Below are 15,815 nucleotides of genomic sequence, written 5' to 3' on the forward strand. Positions count from 1 at the left end.
AGACAACTACGGATAAGAATCCATAATATATCTCGCAGACGGGAACTGGACCCTCTACTATTGTGCGAGTGGCCCAGCCTATAAAAATGTCCATAGATGACAAACATTAAGTTTGAGGTTGCTCAAATATACTTATAATTCTTGAGCAATTAGTCAGAAATAGGTTGATTAGTTTGAATTTAACAACTTCATACAAATCTCTGGACAAGTTGATCTTTTATTTTTGAAACGCAATACAAACACAAATCAACCTATCTTCTGAGTAAACGACTTGATGGTTCCACTAAAAGAAACCTAAACAACTGACCATAAGGTCGGTTCATTTATTCACAAATATTTAAGTCTACTTCCTCGTATCACTAATTCATTTTATCATCCCATCCAACAAATTTCGTAATGTCATAAATATCCCACTTCTGTGTTTGAGCTGGACGTGATGAAAACGTGTATCTTTGGGTTTGTCCAGACGTGGAAAAAGGGCATCTCAAAAAGAATAAAAAAAAGGAGGACGTGGAAAAGGGCAGTATGGTAATCTCGCACCCTTGACTCCCCCAGCAGTCATCAGTCCAAGTCACCGTCCAAGTCCACGCTGACGGCGACGTGGCGACAAAGTCAACCGCTCCCCGCCGAAAAGGCCGTTGACTCCACCGACGACTCGCTCCTCCTCCTCCCCCTCTTCCTCCCAAGATTCACCCAGCCGCGGCCGCGCCACCAGACTCACCGCGCCGCCGGCCACGCCATGGACGTCCCCGTGCTCGCGCTGATCGTCGTCGCCGGCGCCTCCGTCGCCGTCGCGGTGCCCTGCCTCCTCCTCGCCTTCCTCTGCCGCCGCCGCAGCCGCAACAGCCTCAAGCCGCTGATGATCCACCAGCGCTGCCGCTCGGAAACCTCCTCGTCGGCGTCATGGTCGTCCTTCTTCGGCGCCGACGCGGACGCCTGCTGCCTCGAGAAGCTCTCCCTCGCCGACCTCGCCGCCGCCACGGGGGGGTTCTCCCCGGACAACATCATCGGCGACGGGAGCTTCGGGTTCGTCTACCGCGCCGTGCTCCCCGGCGGCGCCGCGGTCGCCGTCAAGCGCCTCTCCGGCGACGGCGCCGCGGGCGCCGGCAACCGCGAGTTCCGCGCCGAGCTGGAGGTGCTCGGTAGCCTCAGCCACCCCAACCTCGCGCGCCTGCTCGGGTACTGCGCTGCCGGCCGCGACCGCATCCTCGTCTACGAGCTCCTCGAGCGCGGCAGCCTCGACGCGTGGCTCCACGGCGGCGCCGGCGACGAGGCGCTCCCCTGGCCCGCGCGCCTCCGCGTCGCGCGCGGCGCCGCGGCCGCGCTCGCGTTCCTGCACCACGGCCGCCGCCCGCCCGTGCTCCACCGCGACGTCAAGTCCAGCAACGTCCTCCTCGGCGAGGGCTTCGAGGCCAAGCTCGCCGACTTTGGCCTCGCCAGGATCGTCAGAGGAAGCCCCGCCAAGTCGCACGTCAGCACCCAAGCCGCCGGCACCGCCGGGTAAACCTTACAACTTATACGCTTTTGCAGCAAATTAAACTGCACTAGTATGTGCATATACACTTTTTAAATACTACAATCATAGGTCAACAGAAATTTGCAAATTGCCACTAGTTATGCTAGTATGATCTATGGTAGAATATATACATGAATGTTGAAAGTTAAATTTCTTGGTGAAATTAAAAAGAAATGACATGTTTATGTGATGTTTTGTGAAATAGGTACGTGGCGCCGGAGATATGGGCTGGTGTGGGTGCGACGGCGAAGGCGGACGTGTACAGCTTTGGCGTGCTGGTAATTGAGATGGTAACAGGTCACCGGCCAAGCTGGCCGGTGAAGGCGGAAATTGGGGAGAAGGAGGTTGACATGGTGGATTGGGCGAGGGAGAAGATAGGCGCCGGCCAAGCCTCGGAGATCTTGGATCGGCGGATGGGCGTCGGAGGGCAAGGGAAGGAGATGGACGAGGCGAAGGGGCTCCTGGAGATCGCATGGCAGTGTACGGATTCTTGTCAGAAGAATCGGCCGACGATGGAGGAGGTGGTGGCATTGCTGAACAAGATCTGAGCTAGAATGCCAAATCAAGTGCCGGCGATTCATATGGCCACACAACAGCATATATAGTGAGTTCAGACTTTAGAACAAGAAATACTTGCTTTCTCCACGAAATAAATACCGATGGTGTGCCAGAATTTTGTACAAATATGTATCACATCGTGTTGCTAATAACAAAGGGCGCATTCAATCATGGTCCACATGTCTGTGCCTCATGAGTTGCTGCTAGCATTCATCTTTGCATCTCAGAGACGTCATTATGCCACCATCTTTAGCCAACTTACAAGTTTTCATTACTAGCTGTGGTGGCAGTACAAGCATCACAGTTACAGCGAGCATTCTTCAGGGTTTACACGAGCAGGAGAAAACCCTTTTACATGAGTGGAGGAAAAAGACATACAGGCACGGCAAAGATCTAATGAAAGGGATGAGGTTCAGGCATAGCAAAGCATGATACTTCACTGTGACCGTACAACATCAGACATTGCGTCCAGACAACAACCTGATGCGAACTCAAGATTTTCAGGGACGTGCGAGGTCAGCGAAGCTGATGGGTACTTTCTGGTTGCCTCCTATTCCTACTGCATCTTTTTTTTCTTTCGAAATGACTATTCCTACTGCATCTTGGCCCAACAGCTTTTTCCCAACTATTTAATCCTCCATTCCTCCTATCATCTTCCTCTGTTTCTCCTCTGTTGTGCATACTGTATAAACTAGCTCTCGTTTGTGTTTCTTCAGTGGGTACTGGGGTTTAGCAAGTGAGTGCATTATATTGCTGTGTATTCATTTATTTAAGTGATAATATCTTTCATGGAAGATCTGATCAGGGAACTGTAAATGCGGCTAGTACAAGGTGGTTGATCCCAGAAGGTAATGACTAATATGTGCATGCAAGTAGCTAGAACATATTTCACAGCATTCCAAAAATTTCATCTCCATGTACCAAACTTGCTTGAAATGATCATATTTTTGGGTTTTTTGTTTGGAAATGGTGGTGGCGCGTAAGAACAGGAGTATCTTGATTTTACTATTTCACAATGGCAGTTGTGAGTAATTTGCTTTCCTTCTTCTGAATAATCGCAATGGTTAAAATCTCCTCCTCTGCGCTCCTCTCTCCGCGCTTCACGGGAGCAACAGGGACGCATGTCGTTCACTCTGGTCTTTGGACACTTTGCAAAAAAGTCCTTCAATATTTTACAAATCACAACTAAACCCAGCACGTATGGTCTGCACATTAACTACGTTCATATGTTTTTCACTTAGAACCTCCAACTAATACTTATTTCGATACAAAGAAGAGAAAATTCGATATTCTTATCGATTTTGCAAAAAGACCCGACATACTTTTTGCTTTCCCCCTCCCGCAGACGCAAACCCTAGCTCCCTTACCACGGTTCTCCACCGCCCTCTCTCCCTCTCTGCCTCTCCGCGTAGGCTGCAGCCTCCCCTTCTCCCTCTCTGTGTGCCTCCATCGCCTCTTTCCTCCGCCGCTCCTCCTGCTCTCCACTGCCATCGCCCGCTCCCGCGAGATCCACGCCGCCCCACTCCTGAACCCACCGCCTCCTCTCTCTCTCTCTCTCCCTCCCTCTCCCTCTCCCTCTCTCTCTCTCTCACTCTACACTGGCAGCGCCTCCTCTCTTCTTCTCTCTCAGCATCTTCTTCCCGGCGGCGCCCCTCCCTGCCCCTCACCCCTCGATCCTGCTCGCAGCGCTGCCGGCAGCTGCTGCGCGGGGGAGATAGAGGCGCAGCCGGCAGCAGCGGCGGCGCGCATACGAGGAGGAGGCACTACTACAAAAAAAAAATCTTTGTAGGGGCGGGCTAAATCCTATTTGTAGGGGCGGACGACGCACCCGCCCCTAATCTCCGCTCCTAGAAATAGCTATTTCTAGAAGCGGGTGCGTTACCCGCCCCTGAAAATCGATTTCCAGGGCCGGGCGACCGCATGTGCCGCCCTTGGAAATCGATTTTTAGGGGTGGTCCACGCCCCAAACCGCCCTAGAAATGGATTACCAGGGGCGGTTGGTGGGGTGGACCGCCCCTGAAAATCAATTTCCAGGTGCGGCTCAGGGTGTCGCCCGGCCCTGGAAATGTTTTTCAGTCCCACAAAAAAATACAGCGATTTGAAATATGGATTCCCGCTATATTGTTCTATGGAGCTAGTTCGCAATCAAATCTCCACTATATTATTCTATCGAGCTAGTTCACAATCGAATGTCCTAGTGATCGACGTGGAACCTTTCATAAATATCAATAAATACGAACGCAAAATTAAATGTAGTGATTAACCAGACACATGTATCATTACAATGCGTATATAACTAATATAGTACATCATTAAAATTGTATCTTGAATGCATGGTTTTCTTCTATTTACCGACACTACTAGAGGAGGCACAGTGCTTCTTGTTCTCCCACTCAAGAAGACCAAGATATTTACTCTCCATTGCTAATTTGATGTGTTTATCATAAAATATTCCCCTCGGGTTGATCACTTCGTGCCTGATGAAACGGCATAAATCGACGACTACTTCTAGAAGTTGTTTCTCATGAAGTTGCCCATAGTTCCTTTCGGGATGGTCCTGAAATTAACGAGAATCCATGAAAAAATTAAGCACAAATGTTAGATATACACAAAAATAATGTAACACATGTAAATCTATGCGTAATAAATAGTAGTCCCTTATATTTTTAGGATCAGTTGTGTATCTCCCTTGTACCCTGAGATGCTCACACAAGTAATACCCGCAGTACATGGAGCAAGGAGGTTGCTTGTGGCATGGAAAGTGTGTGCATAGAGTCATTTCATTAGGCTTCTCAGGGGGATGAGCACCATTTAATGCAATATATTGTTGGTAAGCCCTGTTTGAAAAAGATGGAAGTGAGAAGTTAGTCTATAAATGCATGTTATTTATGCGAAATTTTACATGATGTACGTACGAAGCATAGTAAGTGCACTAACATTCTGAGGATGAATAAGAAATCAGCGTATTTGTTCTTTGGATAATCCAAGGAGTCGAAGACAAGGACTCTTCCAATCTTGGGTTGCAGTGCAAAAGCGATCCAGTGATTTCTGCAATATTAAATATATAAATTTTTTTAGCTATGAATCGGAGCAAGTGTATATTGTAACAAATGATTAAAAGTAGAAGTACCTAATGTTATATGGTGCAAAAATGACATCATCATCATCTTCCCATTTTTTCATCATTTTTGCTATGTAGGCCGCCACCATCTTCATGGCCTCTTTGAGGTGAAATTTTCGTTCCTTAGCTATTTGCGCAGGCATTTAATAGTTCTTGAAGAGATCATGGTCCTCTTTCCACGTATTTGGCCCGCTGTGCTTGGCCTCACAAATTGCTAGAGGATCAAGATACTTGATCCTTCTACCTAAGATATATGCATCACTTGTTTGCATCCTGTAGAATAGAATTATATAATTAATAAGATATGCGTATATATAGTAGTTAAGACAATAGCATAAAAGAAATTAAGTATCAATGAGGCACTTACATGCACCATAGTCTAACTATCTCGATGTCAAGTTCTTTGAGGCGGAACATAGCGTGGATGTCTTGAAAATCGAACAAGACATCGGTGATGCCAGGGCCTGCAGGTCCAAATACTTGGGAATAGTATGGAGCAGATATGGTACGAAGCTCAAGTCTGCATGGCCTAATGTACCAATTATGCATCAGCTGCATTTCACTTGGAACATCCTGGAGGCACCAATCAGGTAGAAGTGGCTGTCCGTACGTAAACTTCTTAGGACAATCAGGCAAATCTAGAATATCATTGACCCCGACTATTTGTTTGAAGTTCGTGTCAGTGCGGGGCTGGGAAAATCTTAATCTTTTAGCAGTAGAGGTTGAATCATCTTTTGACTTCGCCTTTGTCTTGTCCTTCGCTTTAGGCTTTGGATCAGCCTGTTTCATGTTTGCCTTGTGCCACAAGTTTGCAATCTCTTTCCCGTCCTTTAGCTCCTCATAAGCACGTATCACTCGCGGCACCTCATGCGGCGGCTGTTGTTTCTGTGCTACTATTGGAGCCTTTGTCGGGGCCGATGATCGCGGGGCAGGTGGAGATGCCTCTCGGGATGTAGCCGATGGTGATCGCGGGGCAGGTGGTGATGCCTCTCGGAGTGGAGCTGGTGGTGATGCCTCTCGGATTGGAGCTGGTGGTGATCGCGGGGTAGGTGGAGTTTCCTCTCGGAGTAGAGCTGGTGATGCCTCTTGGGATGGAGCCCGTGGTGACCGCGGAGCCTGTGGTGATGCATCTAGCAATGGTGGAGCCGGTGGTGATCGTGGAGCAGGTGGTGATCGCGAAGCAGGTGGTGATCGCGGAGCCGCTGGTGGTGATGCATCTTGCGGAGCCGAGGGTATTTGATCAAGCAGTACGATATCTCGCTTATGCCAAAGAATTGTGCTGCCGACACATTGTCCAAGGCAATTCTTCCCATCTGCAGTGGGGATGTCTATCTCATTATACTCATAAATTGAATTCAATACTTGCTCCACTTGGCGACTTCTTTTGTCTTCCCGGCCCTGCCGATCGGATAGAGCAACAAGCAGGGAGTAGAAGTTGTTATTCTATCCACCGGATATAGCTCTCCAGTGGTCGAGGCGGCACTGCTCTGAGCACATGTACTCGGTTGGGAAAGTACCGGAGGGGGCGCCGGCATGACCACCAACTAGTTTTGCCCCACCTCTTGCGCCGAGTTGAACAAAAGTAGCCCCGACTGCTGGTCCACAACTGTTGCCCTCAACAAATCCTTAAACTTTGCCTCCATTGCAATCTCTGCCGCTGCCACAATTTCTTCTTTGTAGCGGTCATGGCTCCTGTACCTTGACCGGTCCTTCTCGAACCCATCCTTGAGGCTCAACTTAGAGGACAAGCCTCTGACGCGCCCTCCATGCTCCTTTGACCCAATTGCTGTACTTAGCACATCCCTCTCCCTATGTGGTTTGAACTTTCCTTGTTTTTAAAGCTTGGCAAGTTCTAACATTTTGTCTGCCACCGCTTTGGTCTCAGGGCGATCAAATTTTGGCTTTCCTTCAACTATTTTTGGCTTCCTTGCTTCAAGCCACCACCATCCACGTTCATCCAATCCTTCGTAAGGATCCGGCTGCCCGGTAGCTATTGCCGCCTCTCTTTGACGCCGCCATCGGTCCACCTTCCTTTGGTACCCACCTGGCCCAAGACGGACTTTGTGTATGTTGCTCTATGCTAGTTCTCAATTTTTTTGGTTAAGGGCTAGAACTTCTTCAGTGGTCTTTTGTCGAACAAATTCTTCCCACTGTGCTGGTGTGATGTCCCCAAAATCTGAAAATGGAGTTTAACCTTTCTGGATGTACTCGGTATTCAGGTGACGTTTCCACTGGCGAAAAGCTTCACCTAGCATCTTCGTAACATAATACTTAACTATCTCTGTTGTTCCTCTTTGCAGAATAAAAGTACCACTCAACAACTGCCACATTGCTTCTTTCTTGCCCGCGGGAACCAGCGCCCAATTGGCGATTGTTGGATTCAAAACCATTTTTATTCTGATTATAGCACCGATGGCATTACAGAACTTTGCTGCAATCTCCGGGGGTTCTACGGGCTCTCCTGCCGCGCTAACTGTATTCACCGGATACTTCCCTTCGGGGTAGTGGTTTCTTCCTCGTTGACCCCGTTTCCTTTTGTTTTTGTTCTCTGAGGATGTAGTTGCAGGATCAGGGCCCGAGCTTGCATTGTCTTCCTCTGTAGGGCTAGGGGATCGGTGTCTGCGCTTACCCCTTCCTGTCTCTGCTGCCTACATGGATCATACGATTCGATAATTCGTTACACGTAGTCTATGAAAACGTATAGTATGGGTTCAATCTTATATGCATTACCTGATGTGGTTCCGGTTCGTAATCCAGATCAAGTTCCTCCCTTGAACGGCTTTGTCTCGGTTCAACAGGGAATGGATCAAGCGGATCTTGCCACTTGCCATCGACCCATGCCCCTTGACCAATCCTAGGACCCTCCTCTTCCTCAGATACGGAATTGTGGTTGTACTCCTCGTCCCACTCAATCTGGGATGCAATTCTTTCAAGTTCGTCACCACCCTCACCTTGTGGTGCGGCATCATCCCTTCGGGACAAAGATGGCAACGATGGATCCATCTACAATTTTTTTCACTACATAGCCATCGACGATATATTTGAATTTGCAATTTAAATCACAGTAAACAAAATGACAATTATAATTAAATGCATATAAACATTAAAAATTTAGACAAGTGAAATTAACAATACCGACGAAGGAATATCAAATTTCATATACTCAAATTTCATATCAAATTCAAATGTACATTTGAAATTAACAATACTAGCGACGTGAATATCACAAGTATAGAATAAATTTTCATTTCATATGTACAAAACTATTTCATATACTCAAATTCACATGCTCAAATTTCATATACTCAAATTTCATATCAAATTCAAATGTACATTTGAAATCAAGTATAGAATAAATCTTCATTTCACGTGTACAGAAAAATTTCATATACTCAAATTCACATGCTCAAATTTCATATACACAAATTTCATATCAAATTCAAATGTACATTTGAAATCAAGTATAGAATAAATTTTCATTTCAAGTGTACAGAAAAATTTCATATACTCAAATTCACATGCTCAAATTTCATATCAAATTCTATACTAAAATTCTATACTAATAATTCAACACTCAATTTGCACTAAGGTCCCTGCCAAGATTTTGCACCCAAATTCTATACTCAAATTCACAAACAATTTGCACTAAGGTCCCTGCCAAGATTTTGAAAAAGCAATCGGGTCCTCGGCACCTTCGGCACGGCGTCGGCGGTGAGGCAGGGGCGTGGAGGCGGGGCCGGGGCGAGGAGGAGGCGCGCAGGGAGGAGGCGGGCCAGGGTGGAGGAGGGCTCGTGGAGGAGTGGCGCCGGCGGCACCCGACGTCGAGGAATGGCAGCGGGGGCGCTCGGCTGCGGGCCGGATGGGGAGGCGCGAGGGACGGAGTAGGAGGGCTCGGGGAGGAGCAGCGGCGGCGGTCGTCGTCGAGGAGGAGGAGGCGGGCCCGGGGCGTAGGCCGGCCTGGAGACGAGCGGCGGCGGCGCTGGCACGGTGGAGGCCGGATCCGGTGGATCCGCGCGCGCGGAGAAGGGCTGGGGCCGAGGAAGCACCAAGCGGGCGCGGGGTGAGGAGCAGGAGCGCTAGCGCGGGCCGAGGAGGAGGAGCGGCATTGTGCGGGGAGCACCAGCGGCGCGGGCAGCCTCCCGGTGTCGGTCTGTAGTGCGCCCACGCGTTTGAAATTTTTCTAAGTCCCAATTGTATATATAGTCGCCATTTCCAGGGGCGGACGGGGGCGTCGCCCGCCCCTGGAAATCAATTTGTAGGGGTGGGTGATGCCCCCGCCCGCCCCTGTAAATCGATTTCTAGGGACGGGCTAGGCCCTCGTCCGCCCCTAGAAATCATTTTCCAAAATTATCCCATACTTCTTTTAATGCAAAACAAATAGTAAAACACATCAAAAATATTTGAAATTTTTCCCATAAGTATACTATGCTATGTATCACCATGGAAAAATATAAAAATCATATTTTACTGCATTTATTGAAAAAGTGTCCAAACTACAAAGTAACCCTATACACTACATATCAATGTACCCATAAGACTAACTTTGTATTTTGCTCACTCTTAAACAATGAAAGCATTAAATTATGTATTTCATTATTTTCTCTAGGTCTGTAGGTCAGCATATTTCTATGGCTTAAATTTCATAAATTTCCGATGTGTTTTACTATTTATTTTGCATTAAATGAATTTTCGGATAAATTTTGGAAAATAATTTCTAGGGGCGGCCGACGCCACTGCCCGCCCCTGGAAATCAATTTGTAGGGGCGGGCGCCCACTCGCCCCTGTAAATCGATTTCTAGGGGCGGGCTAGGCCCCGTCCGCCCCTAGAAATCATTTTCTAAAATTATCCCATACTTCTTTTAATGCAAAACAAATAGTAAAACACATTGAAAATATTTGAAAATTTTCCCATAAGTATACTATGCTATGTATCACCATGGAAAAATATAAAAATTATATTTTACTGCATTTATTGAAAAAAATTTGTCCAAACTACAAAGTAACCCTATACACTACATATCAATGTACCCTTAAGATTAACTTTGTATTTTGCTCACTCTAAAACAATGAAAGCATTAAATTATGTATTTCATTATTTTCTCTAGGTCTGTAGGTCAGCATATTTCTATGGCTTAAATTTCATGAATTTTCAATGTATTATACTATTTATTTTGCATTAAACAAATTTTCAGATGAATTTTGAAAAATTATTTCTAGGGGCGGGCGACACCCCCACCCGCCCCTGGAAATCCATTTGTAGGGGCGGCCCCGTCCGCCCCTAGAAATCATTTTCCAAAATTATTCCTAAAATTTGTTTTAATGCAAAATAAATAGTAAAACACATTGAAAATTTATGAAATTTTTTCCATAATCATATTGTGATTTTGAGAACATAAGAAAAATACTTAAGTCACATGTCAATGTATATAGCAAATAGAAGTGTTCATACACAAAGACCTCAAATGTTAATATAGTAACAGGTGACATTCATACTAATAATTATTTCAAAATACAGAAATTCATGAGATATTTAAGCTGTAACAATTCTTGATTCGCCATCTTTGTGTGCCCATGGCTTGTCGTCTTTTCTTATGCTTGCTTCTATAATCTTCATCTTCTGTGCTAGATCTGTGAAAAGGTTTATTCGATCATATTGATTATATTCTTCCACATCGTCGATACCCTCAACTCCGATGATATCTTATTTTCTAGAGACGACAACATGTTTTGTCTTTTTTTGCAGGATCAGCAACATATAGTACATGTGCAACCTGTGAAGCTAGTACCCATGAGTCGTCTTTATAACCAATATTGTTGAGGTCAACAATCGTGAATCCATAGCCATCCACCTCAACACCTTTCGGGTGTTTGACCCAACGACACCGAAGGACCAGGATTTGTATGTTGGAACCATAGTGCACTTCTCATATATCATCAATGACACCAAAATATGTTGTATTTTGACTTGTTCTCTCGTCTAAGGCCTCAATACGAACACCACTATTCTGGGACACAGTCTTTCTGTCCTTGGCGGCAGTATAGAATCGATATCCTTTAATATCATACCCTTGCCAGGATGTGATCTGGCTAGATGGGCCAGCTGCCAATCTTTTGAGTGTTTGCTCCTCTACGGTCTCCCCATCTGGTAGATGTAGGTCCTTCAATCATGCAGTTAGTCGACGCTTGTGCTCTCTCATGATCCAATCATCTGAGCGGCCGTTACTGTAACACCCCAGTGTTATGTTTTTGGTTAATCATATGCTTTAGTAGTTAATCCTCGCTTAAACATTGTCATTAATGTTAACCTTTCTCGCTTAGTGGCATTTCATGTCAGCTGAGCTTTAATCCTTATTTTCTGTCAAATCTAAAGCTCAAATCAGGTGTTGCCCAACATCAAAGTTGTAGATTTTTCCATCCTCTACAACTTTTGTTTTGGCAAAAATTCAAGTTTCAATGTGAAATTTTGAATTTTGGACGGTCAAAATTGAGCTGAGTTTTGTTGAACCATTTTTTTTCTCTCTCTTTACCTCTCCCTCACTGTCCCTATTTCGACATTCATCGTCGTTCGGCGTCCGTGCGCCGGCGCCGCCTCACGGCCGGCCACGCGCCGCGCCCCCGACCCAAACCGCCCTGAAGCCCCTGGTTTTGGCCGAAACCAGCCCCTCCCTATCGCTGCGCCAGCTCGACACGCGCCCCAGCTTGCCACGCCGACGCACACCGTCGCCGTACCCGGCCGCTGCGCTGTTGCCTCGTCGCCGCTCAAGCTGTCCTTATCCGCTCACGACGCCAACACCGATTTCCCCTCTTCTCCTCCCCACGCTAGAGCCAGAGCTCGAGCTCCCCTGCACCCAGAAACGCCGTCTGCGCCATGGCCGCCGAGCTCTGAGCTCGCCGTGGCGCTGCCTCTCCGCCCAAGCACTGACCAAATCAAGTAGCCCGTGACCTTCCTCGCACCCCGCTGCAGCTCCCTGGCCGTTTCCCCGCTGCCCAGGCTTGCTCCGAACCGCTACCGACCTCTATGAGCGCCGCCGCAAGCAGCTTGCCGTGGAGCTTTCCCTTCCGGCCCTCCTCTACCCTGGACAAGCCCCTAAATAGCTTACTCTCGGCCTTGTGGTGCTCACTGGCCTAGCCATCGCCGCCCTCCCTCGTCGGAAGCACCGTTGTGCGCTGCGCACATGGCCATGGGAGCACTGCTCCACCGCGCCCCCACTTCCGGTCATCCCCGATCCCAACCGAAACCACCCACAGGTAGTTCTCGAGCATCTCGTGCTTCCCCACCACTTCCAAGCCGCCGCTATGGCCTTCTCTCACCGGAATCGAGCCCTTGAGCGCTTCCTCTGCTTTAACTTGCGCCCAGGGACCTCCTGCAGCAATTGAAGCAAGTCCAGGGGGTTTTCTGCATTGTCATAGACTCATATGAATAGTCTTTCAGGGACCAAATCGCTTGAAACTTTGAAAATCCATAGAAAATAGTAGAAAAATCATAAAATAGAAATTTAAGATGTTTTGGAATCCTTGTGAGTAGATCTATGCAGTGGAATCATAATATGATGGGTGTTAGTTGAAAATATTTGCTGTAAAAATAGATTTATGCTTGTTAAGGTTTTAATGCTAGTGTTGCTTGTCTTTTTCTTAACTGCATTTATATTATTCTAAATGATATGAAATTTTTATGGTAGACTACTCTTGTGATGTGTGTGCTGTGGTAAAAAGTTCAAGTTCATTGAGGGCAGTATGACCGAGTTTTTGCTTTAACTTGTTGAATGCTAAGTAAATAGTTTATAAATAATAGAAATGTGTAAAAATGGAAAATGTGATTCCACTGCCCTTGTATGATGTTATGTTGGTCTAAGAAAATATAATATGGCCATGTGTTTACAGAAAATATGAAGTTTTACATTTAACTTGCTCTCACATGATTAAGTGCAATAAAGATTTGTGTTTTTTTTGTAATCAATAAAATATAAAACCTGAGCATGTGAAATTTGTACAGTAGACTATTAGGAGTATTGGTGATCTACTGTGTTTTTGGTAGAATTTATTGTGCATTTTACATGTATGATCATATATATATGCCCAGTGGCGAATCCAGAAATTCTTAAAGGGGGGCTGATTTCTTCTTTCCTCTCTTCTTCCTCTCCTTCTTCCTCATCTTTTCTTCTCCAAAATGAAGGGGGGGCTAAGGGGGGCTCCATGGTGTTTTTGGGTCTAGGGGGGGCTGGAGCCCCCCTAGACCCACTGCTGCTTCCGCCACTGTATATGCCTATATGTCTTATTATCTAAATAAATTAAGAAAGGCTTTAAATAAATTAATTTGGGGCTGGATGCTATGTTTTCAGGTGATCATAAGTCATGTATGACATGTTAGTATGCTGCTCAATTGTGCTAGTTCTGTTTGAGCTTTCAAATGAGATGTGCATGCTCTCTTTTAACAAAACAAGCAATGCACAGGATATCTGTTTAATGAATTCTTACATAGGTGCTTGAGTAATTAAAATGTGGCTTAGGTGGAGGCTTAGCTCCTATGGCATGTTTAATGTAAACCTTACTGCTGTGAGTAGTGTTTGAAAGCGAGCACCTATCTTGGTTATAGCTCCCTTATGTGTATAGATGTTGCTCATGCAACTCTTGTTTAAGCTTGATATTATTTGCATGTTTGCTAAAGCTAGCTCATGACCTTCATTCATATGGATGCTCAGTCGTGACCTTGTGTTTGTCTTGCTTGCTCTTTTTGATGCATTGTCTATTATACCTCTGTGCATTCATACATCCACATTAATGCATCTCATTTAGATACGCTAGATGGACAACGCGTGGACATGAAGCACGTGATGACGGAACCGAACCCCAAGATGGCGTTGGTGGACGCGTCCTGAAGGGAAAAGAACCCGCTGGAGCAACCGAAGACCCGGCTCAAAGTCAGAAGGGCCCAAGGCCTTGTTTCTACTAACACTGACTTAGTGTTAATCCCAGGCAAACCCCGGAGCATAACCCTTAATTTTATTATTCAATGTTTATTATATAATTATTGTGCATTTACGTTTCTAGGAGTTGATTGGAACCGTAGATGCATGATCCCTAGATTTCCTCAGTTACTCTACTAGTGTGCAGGTCGTTAGTACTGCCATGCTTAATCAGGATTCGGTAGAAGTCGAGTGATTCCTGTCACTCGCGAGATATATGTCCTAATTACTTATGGCAAAGTGGTTTGAAAATAAATCTGTGAGAAGATAAGAATGGAGACCGGGCGGAGAGGAATTGAATTATCGATATGGAATGTATGGAAAGTAAGCCTCCGCCTGTGTCGATTGAGGACCGTACCGTTGTTGGCTGTGCTGACCAAGTTTGAACAGTACTAACCACATGCCGGAAGTAGGAGGTAGTCGAAACCGGTAAGCTAATTACCTAATTTGCAACGATACTTTGAATCGCGACCTGCTACTCTGGGAGTGGGATGATGGCGGGTGTTGGAGTGTATGTCGCCTCCGGGTTCTCTGGGAGTTCGCTGTGAGGGGCCCTTCACCCCGGGTTTTTGCAGGTGTGATTCAGACGTCGGGGTAATGATGGGAACAGTTAACGCATGTGGCCCGGCGTGGTTTGCATGTGTCGTGTGAGTTAGGTCCACCTTGCAAGGTTAAATCGGATCGATTCGCCGTCTCTCTCGGTTAAGAGAACCTTGGTCACTTCGTCACATCGTAGTAAAGAAATGGTAATGAGAATGGAACGAAAATGATTTGATTGTGATATTACCAGAGGATTTCTCTGTTCTACCATGTGTGCTTTAGAAATTCAGGCAAACCTAGTTGGTACGGTGTATACTAAACCTAAGCTAAAATTTGGAAGTAAGGATCCATTGTTAGTATCCTTTTCAGCAAAATAAACTCCATAGCCAAAAAGCTTTACATGTCTAGATAGTGGGGCTAAGTATACCCATAGTCGGGTAAGTCTTGCTGAGTATTAGTATACTCAGGGTTTGTTATTATCCTGTTTTCAGGTTTTTGTTGCTGGTTGGAGCTAACCAGGATTCATATCGGTGGGCTCGATGTGACGACCTCATGTCTTCGTACTATCGTGGTTTTTATATCGAACTTCTTTTTAATTGCCGCTGCATTTCGAACTCTGGTATTTTACATAAATTTGTTTGTAAAACTCCGCATTGTAAATTAAATTTGAGAATTTGTTGTCTACTTGTAATCATCTGTGCTCGTCTTCGTGCGAGACTTCCAGTGTTTTTTGATCCTTAACCCGACAGACATTCGGATTACACCATGTTAAGTGCGTGGTAACTTGATTAGCCATTAAGATGATAGTTAGCGCACTTAAGCCAGTTTAATTTGGGCGGTTCTGTTACAGTTACTCTCTACACGAATCATGCTCAAGTGTTCCTTGACTAAAGGTGTCATTATCGTGAGGTGGTGCAAGATGCTATAATGTGCTTGCTGCACACCTTTGAAATCTTTGTCGATGAATATTTTTCTCCCTACTGTGCCAACACCTTCCAACCTCCCCAAAAATCGTGGAGTTGGCAAATCAATGGACACATTATCATGTAAGTAACCAAGGCAAGACTCGATGACTTCCTCAGTACTGTATCCCTCTATCATGGACCCCTCAGGATGA

The 15,815-nt window shown here is 46.0% G+C and overlaps 1 protein-coding gene across 1 annotated transcript; it reads left to right on the forward strand.

Moving 5' to 3' along the window:
- Window positions 1-710: 710 nt before the first annotated feature.
- LOC120643676 (leucine-rich repeat receptor protein kinase MSL1-like) lies at window positions 711-2,254 on the forward strand. The gene is made up of 2 exons (XM_039920119.1): window positions 711-1,500; window positions 1,722-2,254. Exons 1-2 carry the CDS (start codon window positions 740-742, stop codon window positions 2,062-2,064), a joined length of 1,104 nt encoding a protein of 367 aa, XP_039776053.1. The 5' UTR covers window positions 711-739; the 3' UTR covers window positions 2,065-2,254.
- The last annotated feature ends 13,561 nt before the right edge of the window (window positions 2,255-15,815 follow it).

Source organism: Panicum virgatum, chromosome 8K (assembly GCF_016808335.1).
Source record: "Panicum virgatum strain AP13 chromosome 8K, P.virgatum_v5, whole genome shotgun sequence".
NCBI classification, from domain to species: Eukaryota; Viridiplantae; Streptophyta; class Magnoliopsida; order Poales; family Poaceae; genus Panicum; species Panicum virgatum.